At 39.8% G+C, this 15,599-nt stretch overlaps 1 protein-coding gene across 1 annotated transcript in view; it reads right to left on the bottom strand.

Annotated features, from left to right (window-relative positions):
* The window catches only part of LOC140713929 (uncharacterized), a 49,910-nt gene extending 37,104 nt beyond the window's left edge, over positions 1 to 12,806 (bottom strand). The window contains exons 1-3 of the mRNA XM_073024625.1: positions 12,634 to 12,806; positions 11,898 to 12,012; positions 9,506 to 9,593 (exon numbers count right to left, since the gene is read on the bottom strand). Of these exons, the coding sequence (XP_072880726.1) occupies positions 9,506 to 9,593; positions 11,898 to 12,012; positions 12,634 to 12,742 (312 nt within the window). The 5' untranslated portion in view covers positions 12,743 to 12,806. The remainder of the gene's footprint in view (positions 1 to 9,505; positions 9,594 to 11,897; positions 12,013 to 12,633) is intronic.
* Positions 12,807 to 15,599: the final 2,793 nt, after the last annotated feature.

The following is a 15,599-nucleotide window of genomic DNA, read 5'->3' as shown; positions in this document are numbered from 1 at the left end:
GTAGGGAAGGCTTGAGCAGATCTGGTGTAGTGATCCATGATGACCAAGACATTTGCAAAATTACTGGAATCAGGCTCTATGGAGAGGAAATCCATACACACAAAATTAAGTGGTACCAATGTGCCAGTTTTCCACAGTGGTGAAATCAAAAGTAAGGCTATGGCACAGTAGAGCTGTGAATCATTTGAGAGCTTCTAGTTCTGCCATTCCTCAAGCGTATGGCAACAACCACTCTGGATACGAAGCTGTTGCCTGTCTTGAGTCCTGCAGTATTGGCAGCAGCCCAGCAGATGACCCTTGTATAGATGCCATTTGGTCATCTGTTGTCAAAGAGGCTATGGCCCAAGTTGGGAAAACAGAACACCTACTATACCCCCACTGATGATGGAATGGGACAAATGGAGTTGAAAAAAAGTTTTATATGGGGTCACATCTCCTCGATACGGACCTTGGCATTCCCAGTTGGTTTTGCCTGAGATGTACTGGAGGATTGTGCTAAAGTTATGATGACTCAGGTCATTTGGTTTTTGACAAGACCGGTTCTATTGACCCTGAATGAAGCCTGAGGTTGCAGAATACTGTAAATCATGAATCCGAAGTACTCAGAGGAAGATTCTGTCTACGAGAGTTGCTCCATTATCTCATTTACAAAATATGGGACCACTCAATTTATCCACCGCGGCCCATTTCAATGCCAGAAGCTCCAATTTGTGCGTAGGGTAGTTTTGTTCAGATGGTGATAGACTCCGGCTGATGAAAGCAACACTCAACCCTTTACCTAGGTCCTGATATGGAACACTTCCTAAATCCTCATGGTTTACATCTGTATGTAGTACAGACAGGAATTCGGGGTTTGCAAAGGTCAGCACAGGTGCTTTAGTCAGCAACTCTTTCAACAGCTAAAAGGCCTCTTCACATTTTGCATCCCATCTTTCCCCAAAAGACTCTAAAGGGCTAAGATAAACCTTGCCTTCTTTTCCTTTAGTTCTCCTCCCTTTCTTCCCCAAGTGCAGGTAACCACACAGAAGCTGGTTCAAAGGCTGGCTTGCTCTGGAGTAGTCCTTCACAAATCTCTGGTAGTACCCATGGAATCCAAGAAATTAATGTAGGTCAGTCACATTCTTGGGCCTTGGCCATGTGGTCACCGCCTCTATCTTGGATGGATCCATAGCCACTCCATTTTGTGAGACCATGTGTCCAACATAGTTGACACGTCTTACAAAAATGGCACTTGTATAGTGACAGTTTTAACCCTTCAGCTTTCAGGCAGTCTAGCACCTTCAGTAGCCTTGTCTCATGCTCCTCCAGTATGGACCCAAACACCTTGAGATCATCCAAGTACACCAGTACCTCAAGCAAGTTTAGACATTGGCTCAGTGGAAGAAGCCAGAGAGTGATAGTGGAGGATTGCTGCTCTGAGTGGAGGCCTGTGACTAGTGGTGTGCCACAGGGATCAATGCTGGGTCCATTGTTATTTGTCATCTATATCAATGATCTGGATGATAATGTAGCAAATTGGATCAGCAAATTTGCTGATGATACAAAGATTGTAAGTGTAGTGGACAGTGAGGAAGGTTTACAAAGCTTGCAGAGGGATTGGGACCAGTTGGAAGAACGGGCTGAAAAATGGCAGATGGAGTTTAATGCGGACAAGTGTGAGGTATTACACTTCCGAAGGACAAACCAAGGTAGAACATACAAGGTAAATGGTAGGACACTGAGGAGTGCAGTAGAACAGAGAGATCTGGGAGTACAGATACATAATTCCCTAAAAGTGGTGTCACAAGTAGATAGGGTCATAAAGAGAGCTTTTGGTACATCGGCCTTTATAAATCAAAGTATTGAGTATAAGAGTTCGAACGTAATGGTGAGGTTGTATAAGACATTGGTGAGACCGAATTTGGAGTATTGTGGGCAGTTTTGGTCACCTAATTACAGGAAGGATATTAATAAGGTTGAAAGAGTGCAGAGAAGGTTTACAAGGATGTTGCCGGGACTTCAGAAACTGAGTTACAGAGAAAGGTTGAATAGGTTAGGAATTTATTCCCTGGAGCATAGAAGAATGAGGGGTGATTTGACAGAGGTGTATAAAATTATGATGGGTATAAATAGAGTGAATGCAAGTAGGCTTTTCCCACTGAGGCTAGGGGAGAAAAAAACCAGAGGTCATGGGTTAAGGGTGAAGGGGGGAAAGTTTAAAGGGAACATTAGGGGTGCTTCTTCACACAGAGTGGTGGGAGTGTGGAATGAGCTGCCAGATGAAGTGGTGAATGCGGGCTCGCTCTTGACATTTAAGAAAAACTTGGACAGGTATATGGATGAGAGGGGTTTGGAGGGATATTGCCCAGGTGCAGGTCAGTGGGACTAGGCAGAAAATGGTTCGGCACAGCCAAGAAGGGCCAAAAGGCCTATTTCTGTGCTGTAATGTTCTATGGTTCTAAGTTCATGTCCCCAGTAGTCTTCTCCATGATACATGAACAGTAGCCAGTGATCCTGGTATGACCCGGGGTATTCTTTCAAACTGAAAGAATCTAAGTGGACATATGAATGCCATCTTTTCTTTATCAGCTTTACTCATGGATATCTGATAATACCCACTCTTTAGATCCAACATACTGAGCCATTTTACTCCACTCAGGCAGGCCAGTGCATCCTCGATCCGTGGAATGGTATATTGGTCAAGGATTGTACACCTGTTCAGTATCTGATAATCAACACACATTCGTACTTTCCCATTCTTCTTCCTCGTCACCACTATGGGTAACGCATAGGGACTTATCAACTCAATAATCATTCCAGCTTCCTTCAGTTTCAGCATGTGCTGCTGAACATCTTCTACCAGTGCTAACCGTCAAGACACTCTCTGAAAGGGGCGGGGTCCTCCACCACTCTAATAGCGTAGCGAGCAACCCACATCAAACTTGTCAGTAGAAAAGTCATCTTCAAGGTTCAACATCTTCTCAGTTAGTTTCCTTTTCCATTCTGTGAGTACTGGGGAGTCACCAAAGTTGAATGACTTTGCTGTGAACTTTCCCAATCCAGGAGACTGTCTCTCTCCTAGTTTTCTCACCTGAAAATTTGTCATTACTCTCACAGGGAAAAAATGTGCCATTGCCATCCCACATCTGAGGGTAAACCTCTCTCACCCCAAGGTGTTCCTGACAATCACTGTTATCCTGTTTGTGTGGACAGCAGAATGTTTCTGCAGTTCAGGTCTCACCAGACTCCAGCAGTTAAGCATGACTCTTCTTCATAATCCTCTGGAGTATCCACTGCTCCACTGGGTAACTGGAAAGTAATCCACTGGGTTACCTTCTGAAGGTTTTCCTGTGGCATCAGTGATCACCTCAGCAACAGAGGCTACTACTGAGAACATTGCCCAACTGGTGGAGGCCTCCAACACCTCCATATTTTCTTCCTCTGCTACTTCTCTGATCAGCTCAATAAATGAGGGAGGGAGACAGGTCTTGTGATTCATTCAGATGTTTAAAGCAATCATGTCATGTGACAGCATGCCCTTCACAACTTGCCCCATCCTTAACCTCAGCCAGCTGAATGGCACTTTTACAGTATAATGCAACTGTCTCTCAAGCATGCAAATGTAAGCAAAAAGTTTCTCTCCTTTCTCCTGGAATGTGTGCCTAAACTTCATCATAAGATCAGCTGGGCTGTCCGCCATGCCAAAAATATTTTCTAACGTTTGCATGTAGTCTACGGATGTGACCAATTGGGTTTGTGCCTTTAGGGACCTCATCACCTCAGCAGCCTGACCTTTTAAACTCTCTACCAGTTGCTGTTTTTGTCATACTATCTGTGCACTGGCACTTATCTGGTAACTGAGATATCTGCTCTGCCCAAACCTCATATTCTGTTTCCCCATCAGGGGTGGGCTTGACTCCAGAGAACACTCTCAGCCTACGTTAACTTTGGTTCTCCTCAAGTACATTTGGCATTTATCAACCAGTGATGTAATTGCTGAAACCAGGTCAGAAATTAAATCAACTGAAGGACCATTAGACCTTTCACATCAGACAACACCTTTCTCTCACTTTGCAGAAACAAGAACATATTGTTTTTAAAATCTTTGTCATCAGCTACATTCTTCCTCTCCCCCCTTCTCTAAAAATATGGACTGCACATGGCTCCACCTCTCCAAGCTCCCCTATCTTACCAGGCTGCACAATTTCAGTTACGTCACTGATAGCCTGGACTAACATGACATCCTCACCTGCTGATTGGTCTAAACGCCATTCAACTAGTGCAAATTTCCCCGATTCTTTTACAGAACTCAGCACTCTAAGCATTAGTTCATTGCAAATTCTAATATCCACCCCACTCAGAACACAAGCATGATTTGAGTATAACCACTCGAATCAAACCAAACCTTAATCCCCACAGCATCCATAATAAAGTACCTTAATTACAACACACCTCACTTTCCCCAAACACTCGTTTAAACACTGCTCAGACACACAAATAAACTACTTAATCAATCCTTAAACAGCATTCATATAGCATCCAAAATCCCTTGGGGCTCATATACCAATTTGGCTCATTAGCTGATTCTGCTAACAGCCACATGACTCAGCGCTGAAAAGGCCACCTTTCATAAGCAATACACATTTAGGGTTGGTACGATCTGCGGTTCAACCAAACAGGAGCAGAAGGTTGGTCTGATTAAAGCAACCTTGATTTGAGAGAATGCTGTGTAAATACTGCCCATACACAATTATCGGTATCCCAGAATTGACAGATAAAATCAACATAAAATTGTGAAGGAAGTATACTTACCAATTTTCAACTTTATCAAACAGTTAACAGAGAAAGAAAAATAAAGATAAAAGGGTCCTTTGCAGTTAAGTAAGTCTAATAGTGCACGTAAATGTTGCTCATTTCTGTAGTAGTTGGGAGTAGCTTTACTCACCCCGCTGAATTCTCCTCACTAATCACAGGCAGAACTTCCCTTCTTGGAATCCTCCATTTCACAAAGCACTCCTTGCAACAGGGTCTCTCCTTCGAATGGGATCCTCCAGGTGTCTTCCCTGGTGCTCTTCTCTCCACACTTCCCACCCAAAAAAGCCCAAACCAGACTACCGTCCTTCAGAAAACTCTTCCTGCCCAGCTCTCGAGAATGTTCCATGCCATCCCACTCCTGATTGGCTGATACAACATTCCTAATTTAGAAACATAGTTCATATAGAACCATAGAACCACAGAACACTACAGCACAGAAACAGGTCTTTTGGCCCTTCTTAGCTGTGCCGAACCATTTTTCTGTCTAGTCCCACTGACCTGCACCTGGGCCATATCCCTCCATACACCTCTCATCCATGTTCCTGTCCAAGTTTTGCTTAAATGTTAAAAGTGAGCCCGCATTTACCACTTCATCTGGCAGCTCATTCCACACTCCCACCACTCTGTGTGAAGAAGCACCCCTAATGTTCCCTTTAAACTATTCCCCCTTCACCCTTAACCTCGGGTTTTTTTTCTCCCCTAGCCTCAGTGAAAAAAGCCTGCTTGCATTCACTCTATCTATACCCATCATAATTTTATATACCTCTATCAAATCTCCCCTCATTCTTCTACGCTCCAGGGAATAAAGTCCTAACCTATTTAACCTTTCTCTGTAACTCAGTTTCTCAAGTCCTGGCAACATCCTTGTAAACCTTTTCTGCACCCTTTCAACCTTATTAATATCCTTCCTGTAAATTGGTGACCAAAACTGTACACAGTACTCCAAATTCAGCCTCACCATTGCCTTATACAACTTTAGCTTTATCTTTAGGCAAAGCCAAAACACTCTTACCAACAGGAAAAACTGCTTTTACAGAAAACTGCTGAAATAAAATACCTCACAGCACAGCAGTAGAAATCTTAACCAGGACATTTCCTATAGTAGAGAGATTATCACTGTAATAATTAAGCAACTATATACAAACGTAGATGGGATTAGTCCAGAAGTGTATTCCAACATTCTACAAAGAATAATTCTCACTTCATTCTGAGTTCCCGCCCTAAACAACTTATCAACTACTTCAGACAACTACTTCCCGGATCGGGAGCAGCATCTCCAACACCATCACACTGAGCACAGGGGCTCACCAGGGTTGCGTGCTCAGTCCACTGCTGTTCACTCTGCTGACCCACAACTGTGCTGCAACACACAGCTCGAACCATATCATCAAGTTTGCCGATGACACCACCATGGTGGGTCTCATCAGCAAGAACGACGAGTCAGCTTACAGAGAGGAGGTGAAGCAGCTAACGGACTGGTGCAGAGCCAACAACCTGTCTCTTAATGTGAACAAAATAAAAGAGATGGTTGTTGACTTCAGGAGGGCACAGAACGACCACTCCCTGCTGAACATCGACGGCTCCTCGATAGAGATCGTAAAGAGCACCAAATTTCTTGGTGTTCACCTGACGGAGAATCTCACCTGGTCCCTCAACACCAGCTCCACAGCAAAGAAAGCCCAGCAGCATCTCTACTTTTTGCGAAGGCTGAGTAAAGTCCATCTCCCACCCCCCATCCTCATCACATTCTACAGGGGTTGTATTGAGAGCGTCCTGAGCAACTGCATCACTGCCTGGTTCGGAAATTGCACCATCTCGGATCGCAAGACCCTGCTGCGGATAGTGAAGTCAGCTGAGAAGATCATCGGGGTCTCTCTTCCCGCCATCACTGACATTTACACTACACGCTGCATCCGCAAAGGAAACAGCATTATGAAGGACCCCATGCACCCCTCATACAATTTCTTCTCCCTCCTGCCGTATGGGCAAAGGCTCCGAAGCATTCGGGCTCTTACGACCAGACTATATAACAGTTTCTTCCCCCAAGCTACCAGACCCCTCAATACCAGAAACCTGGACTGACACCTTGCCCTACTGTCCTGTTTATTATTTATTGTAATGCCGGCACTGTTTTTGTGCACTTTATGCAGTCCAGTGTAAGTCTGTAGTCTAGTATAGCTTTCTCTGTGTTTTATTACGTAGTTCAGTCTAGTTTTTTGTACTGTGTCATGTAAACCATGGTCCTGAAAAACGTTGTCTCATTTTTACTATGCACTGTCCCAGCAGTTATGGTCGAAATGACAATAAAAGTTGACTTAACTTGACTTGATTGAGACAGAGGATAAAGAAGAGGTACAAGAGGAGGAAGAAGAGAAGGAAGATGAATTTTACCATCTGGACAGAGCAGACTGTCTGAATAACAACTAATCCCCAAAATTAATATTCACTCATCCTAACATCAATGCTCTCTGCCAATATGGGTCATCTGCAATAACTCACTTTTTTGATACTGAGAAATTAACCTGCAATTTTAACAGCCTGAAAGAAAAAATCAAACACACAACTACACCACCACCTGCTGGTTCACTTCAAAGTTACACAACTACCAGCGATGAAAATAGATTTGTGTTTCTTCCGTTTCAATGACCTAAAATTGTACAGCTTCCTGCCAAAAGCATTTTGGGAGTACCTAATCCACAGGCATTCAGTGAGGTCAAGACAATGCTCCTCATCCACTGCCCAAGCCTTTTTGGGATGACCATTCAATTCCATTCAATCACATTTTTTCCAAATCCTAAATAAAAAATTTTTTTAACACAGTTTATATTTTATTTTCCCTAGTTTATTATTGTCACATGTACCAAAACACCATTAGAATAAGGTAAAGCAATTAACAATGCAGAATAAGTGTACAAGCTACCAAGAGTCCAGTGCAGATAAACAATAAAGTCTAAAATCATAACAAGTTAGGTTGTGAGGCCATCGTGTCATTTAAGAAGTCCATTGAAAAGTCTAATAAAGTGGGACAAGTGGAGGCTGTGCTGGGTTTGGGTATTTGATCCTCCTCAATATTCTGTGTGGGAATTTAAACTGGAGATGGCAGTGTTTTTTTTTACGAGGTTGAGTTGCAAGCTCGACATCAACCCGGCGCACTCAGAAGCGATCTGTCACTGGATCGAATTGGGAATCTCTGTTCTTGAGCCTGGCACTGATCTCACTGCGCCACCAGCTGACCGGAAAAGGGGGGGGGGGGGGTCAGGGTGAATCTTGCTAAGAAAAATTTAAACCAAATACAAAGTTACACACTCAACACAGTGTCAACGGTAATGACTTAAAATGGCGGAAGGTGTCACGATCCAACTTAAAATGGTGGACGGCGTTCTCCTTCCTCGGTTCGTAAGTACAAGTTGTTCATAAGTCGGACATTCGTAACTCGGGGACTACCTGTAAAAGTATTTCTTATAACTTTTACATTTATTTGTGGAGGTATCTACTGGATATCACTATTTTCCATCACAGGGAGAACAGTCCAACTGAAGACTTTTTGATATAATTTTGAGCTTATGTGAGTACACAAAAGATGCTCATAGTTATTGGCCATTTTCACATCTCAACAGCATTTGTAAATAGCTGAGAGGGTGAAGGAAAAAAGGATCAGAGATAAATAAAAAGGGAAGGATAGATTAAAGAAAATTGGTCAAACTTGGGTTGTTTTTTGTCCCCCTATAATGAAGGATGCTGAGGGGAGACCTGATAGTGGTTTATACAATTATGAGAGGCAGAATTGACAGACAGCTAGTGTCTTTTCCCAGGGTCTATAAGTCCAATGTTAGAGGGCATGTACTTAAGATGACAGGGGGCAAGTTTTTTTTACACTAGGAGAATGCAGATATTGGAGGCATATGCTCATCGTGTAGGCAGAAGGGATTAGTTCAATGAGGCAATTAATTATAACTTTAATTAGTTTGGGACTACATCATGAGCCGAAGGGCCTGGTACTATGCTCTACTGTTCAATGTTCTAGATTTTGCCAGCAGCAACTGAAAATTAAATGCAAGACTGGGATAAAAAATAAATCACTGGCTAAATAGATTTTCTTTTCTCTTTCTCTCTTCTCTCAAAACCTCTCCTCATTTTCAAAACCACAAGAGTATCATTTTGTTAATCTTTTCAGTTATAATGCTCACTTTTAACCACTTCTACTTACTGAAGTCTTTCATACATATATCATTGTGGCAAAACTTCTTTTAACTCTTTCTATTATCCTTACATCAAAGATTTGATCACAATCTTTCAGATAATCTTACATTTCATTTTTAGCTGCTGTCAGTTAATTCCTGCCCTTCCTAGTCTTAACCTTACATATGAAGTAATTAAACTTTTTGAGACTGACATGGTAATTGAAAATAGATTTTTTAAAGAATAATAAACACTTTTCACATTGAGGAAAATTTTCTTTCATTTAGTTCAAGGGATCAAGATTACCTCAGCTGAATAAAAGAATGGAGTTTACTTCCAGTATTTTAATAAGAAATTAAAGTTACTTTAGCATGAAGAATGTCAGAGAAAATGGACAAAATGTGAGGCCTGTGAAACTAAACCAGACCATATTTTCAAACTGCTAATGCAAACATGTTTGACCAAAAGATATCTTTCTATGCAGTAAATTCTACAATAATGATAACTAGAATACTTCTTAGAAAATGTTTACTTTTAATTGTCGTTGTTCCTCAGAACTGATGTATGACGCAAATAAATCTTTATGATCCAGAATGACAGTTCCCAGACTGCGGTAGGGTCTGCAGACCAGAAGAAAAGATGATATTGAATATTATTGTGTAGTTGAACCAATTGTGAATTATTACTTTCAAATTAGTCTCATATTATCATTCAAACAAATAGATTGAAAATTAATTAACTCAATGCCATTAGTCACTAAAGGAAGAGCTATAGATATGTTTTGTGCTGATGTTTTCATCATGAAATATTCCTCCCAACTTGTCTTAAACTTATTATTCAAGATGTGGATGCTGTTGTCAAGGCCGGCATTTATTGTTTATCAAAAGGTAGCAATGAACTGCCTTCTCAAAAAAACACGTACAAACAAACTGGATGAACTCAGCAGGTCAGGCAGCATCTGTTGAAATGAGCAGTCAACGTTTTGGGCCGAGACCCTTCGTCAGGACTAAAGAAGGAGGGGGCAGCGGCCCTATAAAGAAGGTGGGGGGAGGGTGGAATGTGCCAGGTGAAAAACCAATCAGAGGAAAGATCAAGGGGTGGGGGAGGGGAAGCAGGGAGGGGATAGGCAGGAGAGGTGAAGAAGGAATCTAAGGGGAAAGCACTACGGGTAGTAGAAGAAGGCAGAATCATGAGAGAGGTGATAGGCAGCTAGAAGAGGAGGCAGAGTGAAAGTGGGATGGGGGAAAGGAGTGAATTACTGGAAGTTGGAGAATTTGATTTTCATACCAAGGGGCTGGAGACTATCCAGACGATATATGAGGTGTTGCTCCTCTAACCGGAGTTTGGCCTCATTACGGCAGTAGAGGAGGCCATGTATGGACGTATCCGAATGGGATATTTTGCCTTCTCAAAATGATGCTGTACTTCTGAAGAATGTAATCCACCAATGCTGTTGGGTAGGAATTCCAGGATTTAGATCCAGTAATGATGAATAAACAACAATAAATTTCTAGGTGCCCCGCCAAGTTTATTGTGTATGATTATCTTCCTATGTCTCTGCTATGCTTGTCCTTTTTGGTGGCAGAATAAAAGATCTCTTGCAGTAGTCTAGGCAAAGAACTGCAATGCATTTAATTAAAGGTACACATTCCTACCACTTTTCCTCAATGGAGAAGGAAATGAATGTTTAGAGTAGTGGATAGGATGGCAATCAAGTAGGCTGCTTTCTTCTTGGTTTCTGTTGCAATGAAGTACTGGAGTCTTCCATTCACACTTCTACATCATACCCTTAATATGGAGGAAAGATATACTGTAGGTATGTCAGGAGTTGTTCACTTACTAAAGAACACCTAGTCTCTTATAATCCCTTAAAACTATTCATGTAGCAGGTGCAGTTTAGTTTCTGGTCAGTGATGATATTAGTAATGATTAATGCCATTGACTGTCAAAGGTAGGTAGTGAGATTATTAGGATAATTTAACTGTTATGAAAATACTCATGGTGATCATTACCAAAATTCCCACGGTCGTTATCTATCATCCCACCAGGCTACAAATCCAGCACATCATTCTTCGCAACTTCCACCAGCAACTGGATGAAGAGTCTTGACCAAAAAATATCAATTGTCCATTTTCCTTCAAAGAAACTTCCTGACCCACTGAGTTCCTCCAGCATCTTGTGTGTTCCTTGGTATTTCCGAGTAGTTAGATATCAGATTATTTGAGTTTTATTTAAGTTTCTAACTAAGTATTTTTTATTCTGACATTTTGCCATATATTGAGTGGTAAAGATGCAACTCAATAAATGAAAAAATTGGAATATGCCAGAATAATTAAATTATGTATCTTAAATATCCAAATGTAGTTCTCAAAAGAAATTACTTAAAAATAAAATCAGTCACTGAAAGACAATTAGAGAGAGTAATCTGAATATATTAAATGATTTAATTAATATGGGTTTTAAATTTTGACAGAAAGGTACCAATAATATTACTGATAAAGAGCATCATGCATGTAGCGAGGAAAAAAGCAACATCAACTTTTGAGGTAGTAAGCAAAAGTATCCTCACCTCAGAAGCCTTGACAAAAAAATTAATATATTTAAATAATATTCACTCTACTACCTTTAGTATTATAATGTATAAAAATCTGTCAAGAAGTCAGAAGAATTATTCCCAAAGGTAAAATCCTAGTACAATATAAATCAAAAGACTATGGGAATGCTTGTCAATGTTTCATTGACATTTTCAGATTTTCTACACGGAATATGCACGTGAAAAATTACTTAACCTAGAACCACCTATGACCTGTTTTTCTTATGTTTCTGTCTGGGAACATTAAAACATGTTTTTTTCTCTTTCCAGGCATATTAATGAAGATATTGTTTCATCATTTTGATAGAGGCATTTAAAAAATTATAGTTACTTTGAAACGGGTGTAAAGAAACCACAGTGCAGAATGTCCTGTCGTCTTTCATATTTCTTCTTCAATGCCGTATCTACAGATGACACTGCATCCTTCAATTCAATTGAGCTCTGACCTTTTAAAAGGAAAAAGGATTTATTTCTATTTCTTTGTTTAATGCATCATTTTTGTTATTTAAGACACATATACAAAAGAAAACAATTTTGTAAGTGACTTTTGCTAAATTACACTCTCATAAAGAAAAACTGGAGAAGTATTCCTGTCCAATTTCTACTTGGCACTGAGTAGGTAGAGGATACTATTAGAAATTTGAAGTTCAGATTATTCTTTGATCATTATTCTCCCCCTATTGTGCTCCTGCTTCAAGTTAATTTCCGAGCATGGTTTATGCTGGAAATAAAAGCACTAAAGGAACAACTAATGGTCTTGAACAATCTAAAACAGCCAGAACAACCATGCATTCTGATTATTTCCAACAGCGCAATTTACCTCTCAAAAAGCAAAAAAAAGTCAGTTCAAAAGGCAAAAATGCCTTTAACATCATATTGTGAATTCTACCAGTATATTTTCCCCTGATTTCCACTGAATGAAAGCTTGCATGTTGACCTCAGCATGAACCATACATGACTTGTTAATAGAACAAAAAATTCTGGTAGCAGTTCAAAATTTAATTATGAGATTTAGAGGAATTAGATCTTTGTCTTAATCTTTATAGGAAGCCTTCATAAATACAAACCTTCTTTTGCTTTTGTAATGAAGCACTGTTTTATAAAGTTGAAAAGTTGATGGTCTCTATCTTTCAGAATCTGTTCTTGATTGGTGACTTTCCTAAATAAATCTGCCATTCAGCAGTCAAAATTCTTGTTTTGCAAAGCATCTGCAAACATTTAAAATATTGTAATGAGTCTTCTACTAGAAAGCAAATTAAATATATAAAAAGATAAAATTAGTACAAACAGAAAATAGGTTGGTCTTTTCCTTTTTTATATAAAATTCTGTCACTTTCTGGAATCCCTAAAATTTCATAAGTTACACCAGTTATATGATTCCTCAATATCTGGCGTAGATCATTCACCACATATAAAGGCAGGTAATCATTTCCTCATTCTGAGATCCTTAAAACCTCACTTGAAATATTTCCATTTGCTCTTAGTGCAGAATATAATTTACATTGTCTAAACTATCAGAAACAAAATAAAACTTATTTGAAAGAAACAATGCTTGCAGAAATCTTATTTCTATCATAGAAAGTAGGCTAATTGTGTACTCAACCTGCTTACTTGGATATCTTAAGCTTAAGGAAATAAATGAAATCAGCCAAAAGATTTATTGGAGTGTTTTGTTGATACTCAAACTGCATCCAAATTCCACACTGCAAGCCCAAAGTAGAGATATGATAGCTGGTATGCGTGTCTGGTGGCAGCAGAGAACAGTGTATGCCTCCCTGCAGTCTATATGCCTGTGCTGAGGTCAGTAAGTGGCCATGAAAACCCCTTGTCACAATCAAGTTGGGGATAGTAACTTACTAAGATCAGATGAGGGCTGAGGGTTCCAGTGGATGGGATGAATTAAAATGGGGTTGGAGTGTCTTTTGATTTCTCTTTTTAATTCCCAATTTCCAATGTGTTTAATCAAGCAACTTCTTCAAAACTTGGGTCTCCTGGTCTATTGTGGCCACTAATCCTGAACTTGCCAGACAGCCAAAATTACAGTCACAGAGCCACAGAAAATGGATACTTCAGCCCACAAACTCCATGCTGACCCTTTTGCCTCCACATTGAGTTTCCATCCTTCTGCCTTGTCAAGTATGTCTAAAATGTTTCTTAAACTTATTGATTACATCTCTTCTGACAGTGAGTTCCAGATATCATCCATTGTGTAAAAAACTTTCCTCTGAAATCCCATTCAAAACTTATTCTTCTCACCTTAACCCCACATGCTTTTGTTTTTAATATCCCAACTGTGTCTATACCTCTTTATGATTTCATGTACAGTACCACTATCTGGTCACCGCTCAGCCTGCTTAGCTCCAGGGAACACAAATCTACCTATCCAATTTCTCCTAATAATTAAAGTCCTCCAATCCAGGTAATATCCTTGTGAATTTTCTCTCCACACACTCCAATGCAACTACATCCTTCCTATACAGTGGCAGTGGGAGCTGCAAACAATATTCCAAATGCAGTCTAGCCAGTGGTTTGTAATATAACACACCAACTTTTTAATATTCAAGCAACACACACAAAATGCTGAAGGAACTCAGCAGGGTCGGCAGCATCTATGGAAAAGAGTATAGCTGACATTTTGGGCTGAGACCCTTCATCTGGACTCAGAGTTATGACTGATTCTATGATTGCCTTCTATATTCCAGCCTATGAATGCAAACATGCCATACAACTTATCCACCACCCTAATTACCTATGTTGCATCCTTAATAGAACTATGGATTTAAACCCAAGATATTTTGTTCTTGAACATTCCTTATTGCCATATTGTTTAGTTTACATGTCGTACCTTCATTTAACTTCTCAGTTATAAACTATTGAGTACAATCTAAACAGCAATAGTTTCACAAACTAACCACCTAATTGAAAGAATTTAAGGATGACACTAAGATATTTAAAAATACAAAGTGACTGCAAATAATGTAATTGGGAGCAAATAAACTGCTGAAGGGAAAGGGATGATTGACATTTCAGAGCAAGACCCAACATCAAATCATTCAAACCTGAAGGTAATAGTGTGCTGTAATTCCAATCATATTCTAAGATTCCAGGTTACCCACTTCTAATTGACCTTCTTTATGTATTCTATTAAGCAAAAGTCAATTGCTAAATTTCCCTATACTGCAGTAATTGCAGATTAACTTTTTGCAGTGCTTCTAGTGATATGATCATTATGTCAAGTTGTTGGCGGGCATTAGGGAAATGACAAGGAATGTGCTTTTAACTTCTTAATATTCTTCCCCAGCAACATACGTTCGGAAAACAAACGAAATCACTGCAAGTATGAATCTTCCAATTTCTTTTGTCTGAGAAATAAACTTTTTGGTTATAATCAGGACTCTGGAAATAGTTACCTAAAACATTTTCTTACCAATGATATTTCCATTAATCCCATTAATGTAAAAGAGAATATTGAACATTTACTTACAATTCATAATTAAACTAAGTTCATCTATTTTCATTAACTTTCATCAACTATGCAGGGTCAAATGGATTGGAGACAAAAATCATGAGATTGATTGTATATGAGATATATATATATACACACACACATAAAAAAGCAGCACCAATCTCCCATTGAACCTTTCCTTGACCAATATTTGAAAATTGTCATGCCACTCTTCAGGAGGAAATTACTGATTGACGGCATCAATTCCAAAAATAGCATAACACTTAGTGAGAAATACTGTATTGATAGAAAAGGCAGCCAGGGCATTGGGAGATCCTTCTGGCCAAAAATGTAAGCAACATTGAAACCAACCATTGCTGTAATGGGTAAACTCGAGCTCAAAGGAGCGTCCACCAACTAACATTATACCGCTCTTGCCATTCTCACTGGGCAAACAGCTGAAACAGCAGTCCCTGTCATAACAAGTGTTAATTTTCTGGATTGGAATGCATTTACCCATCCATTTCCTTTCCCACTACACTTGCTGTATACTTTTTTTTGGTATATTACAGGTTTCCATATTTTACA

This window comes from Hemitrygon akajei, chromosome 20 (assembly GCF_048418815.1).
Source record: "Hemitrygon akajei chromosome 20, sHemAka1.3, whole genome shotgun sequence".
In the NCBI taxonomy this organism is placed as follows: Eukaryota; Metazoa; Chordata; class Chondrichthyes; order Myliobatiformes; family Dasyatidae; genus Hemitrygon; species Hemitrygon akajei.
Note: the sequence above shows the minus strand (reverse complement) of the source record. Positions and strands in the feature narration are given on the sequence as shown.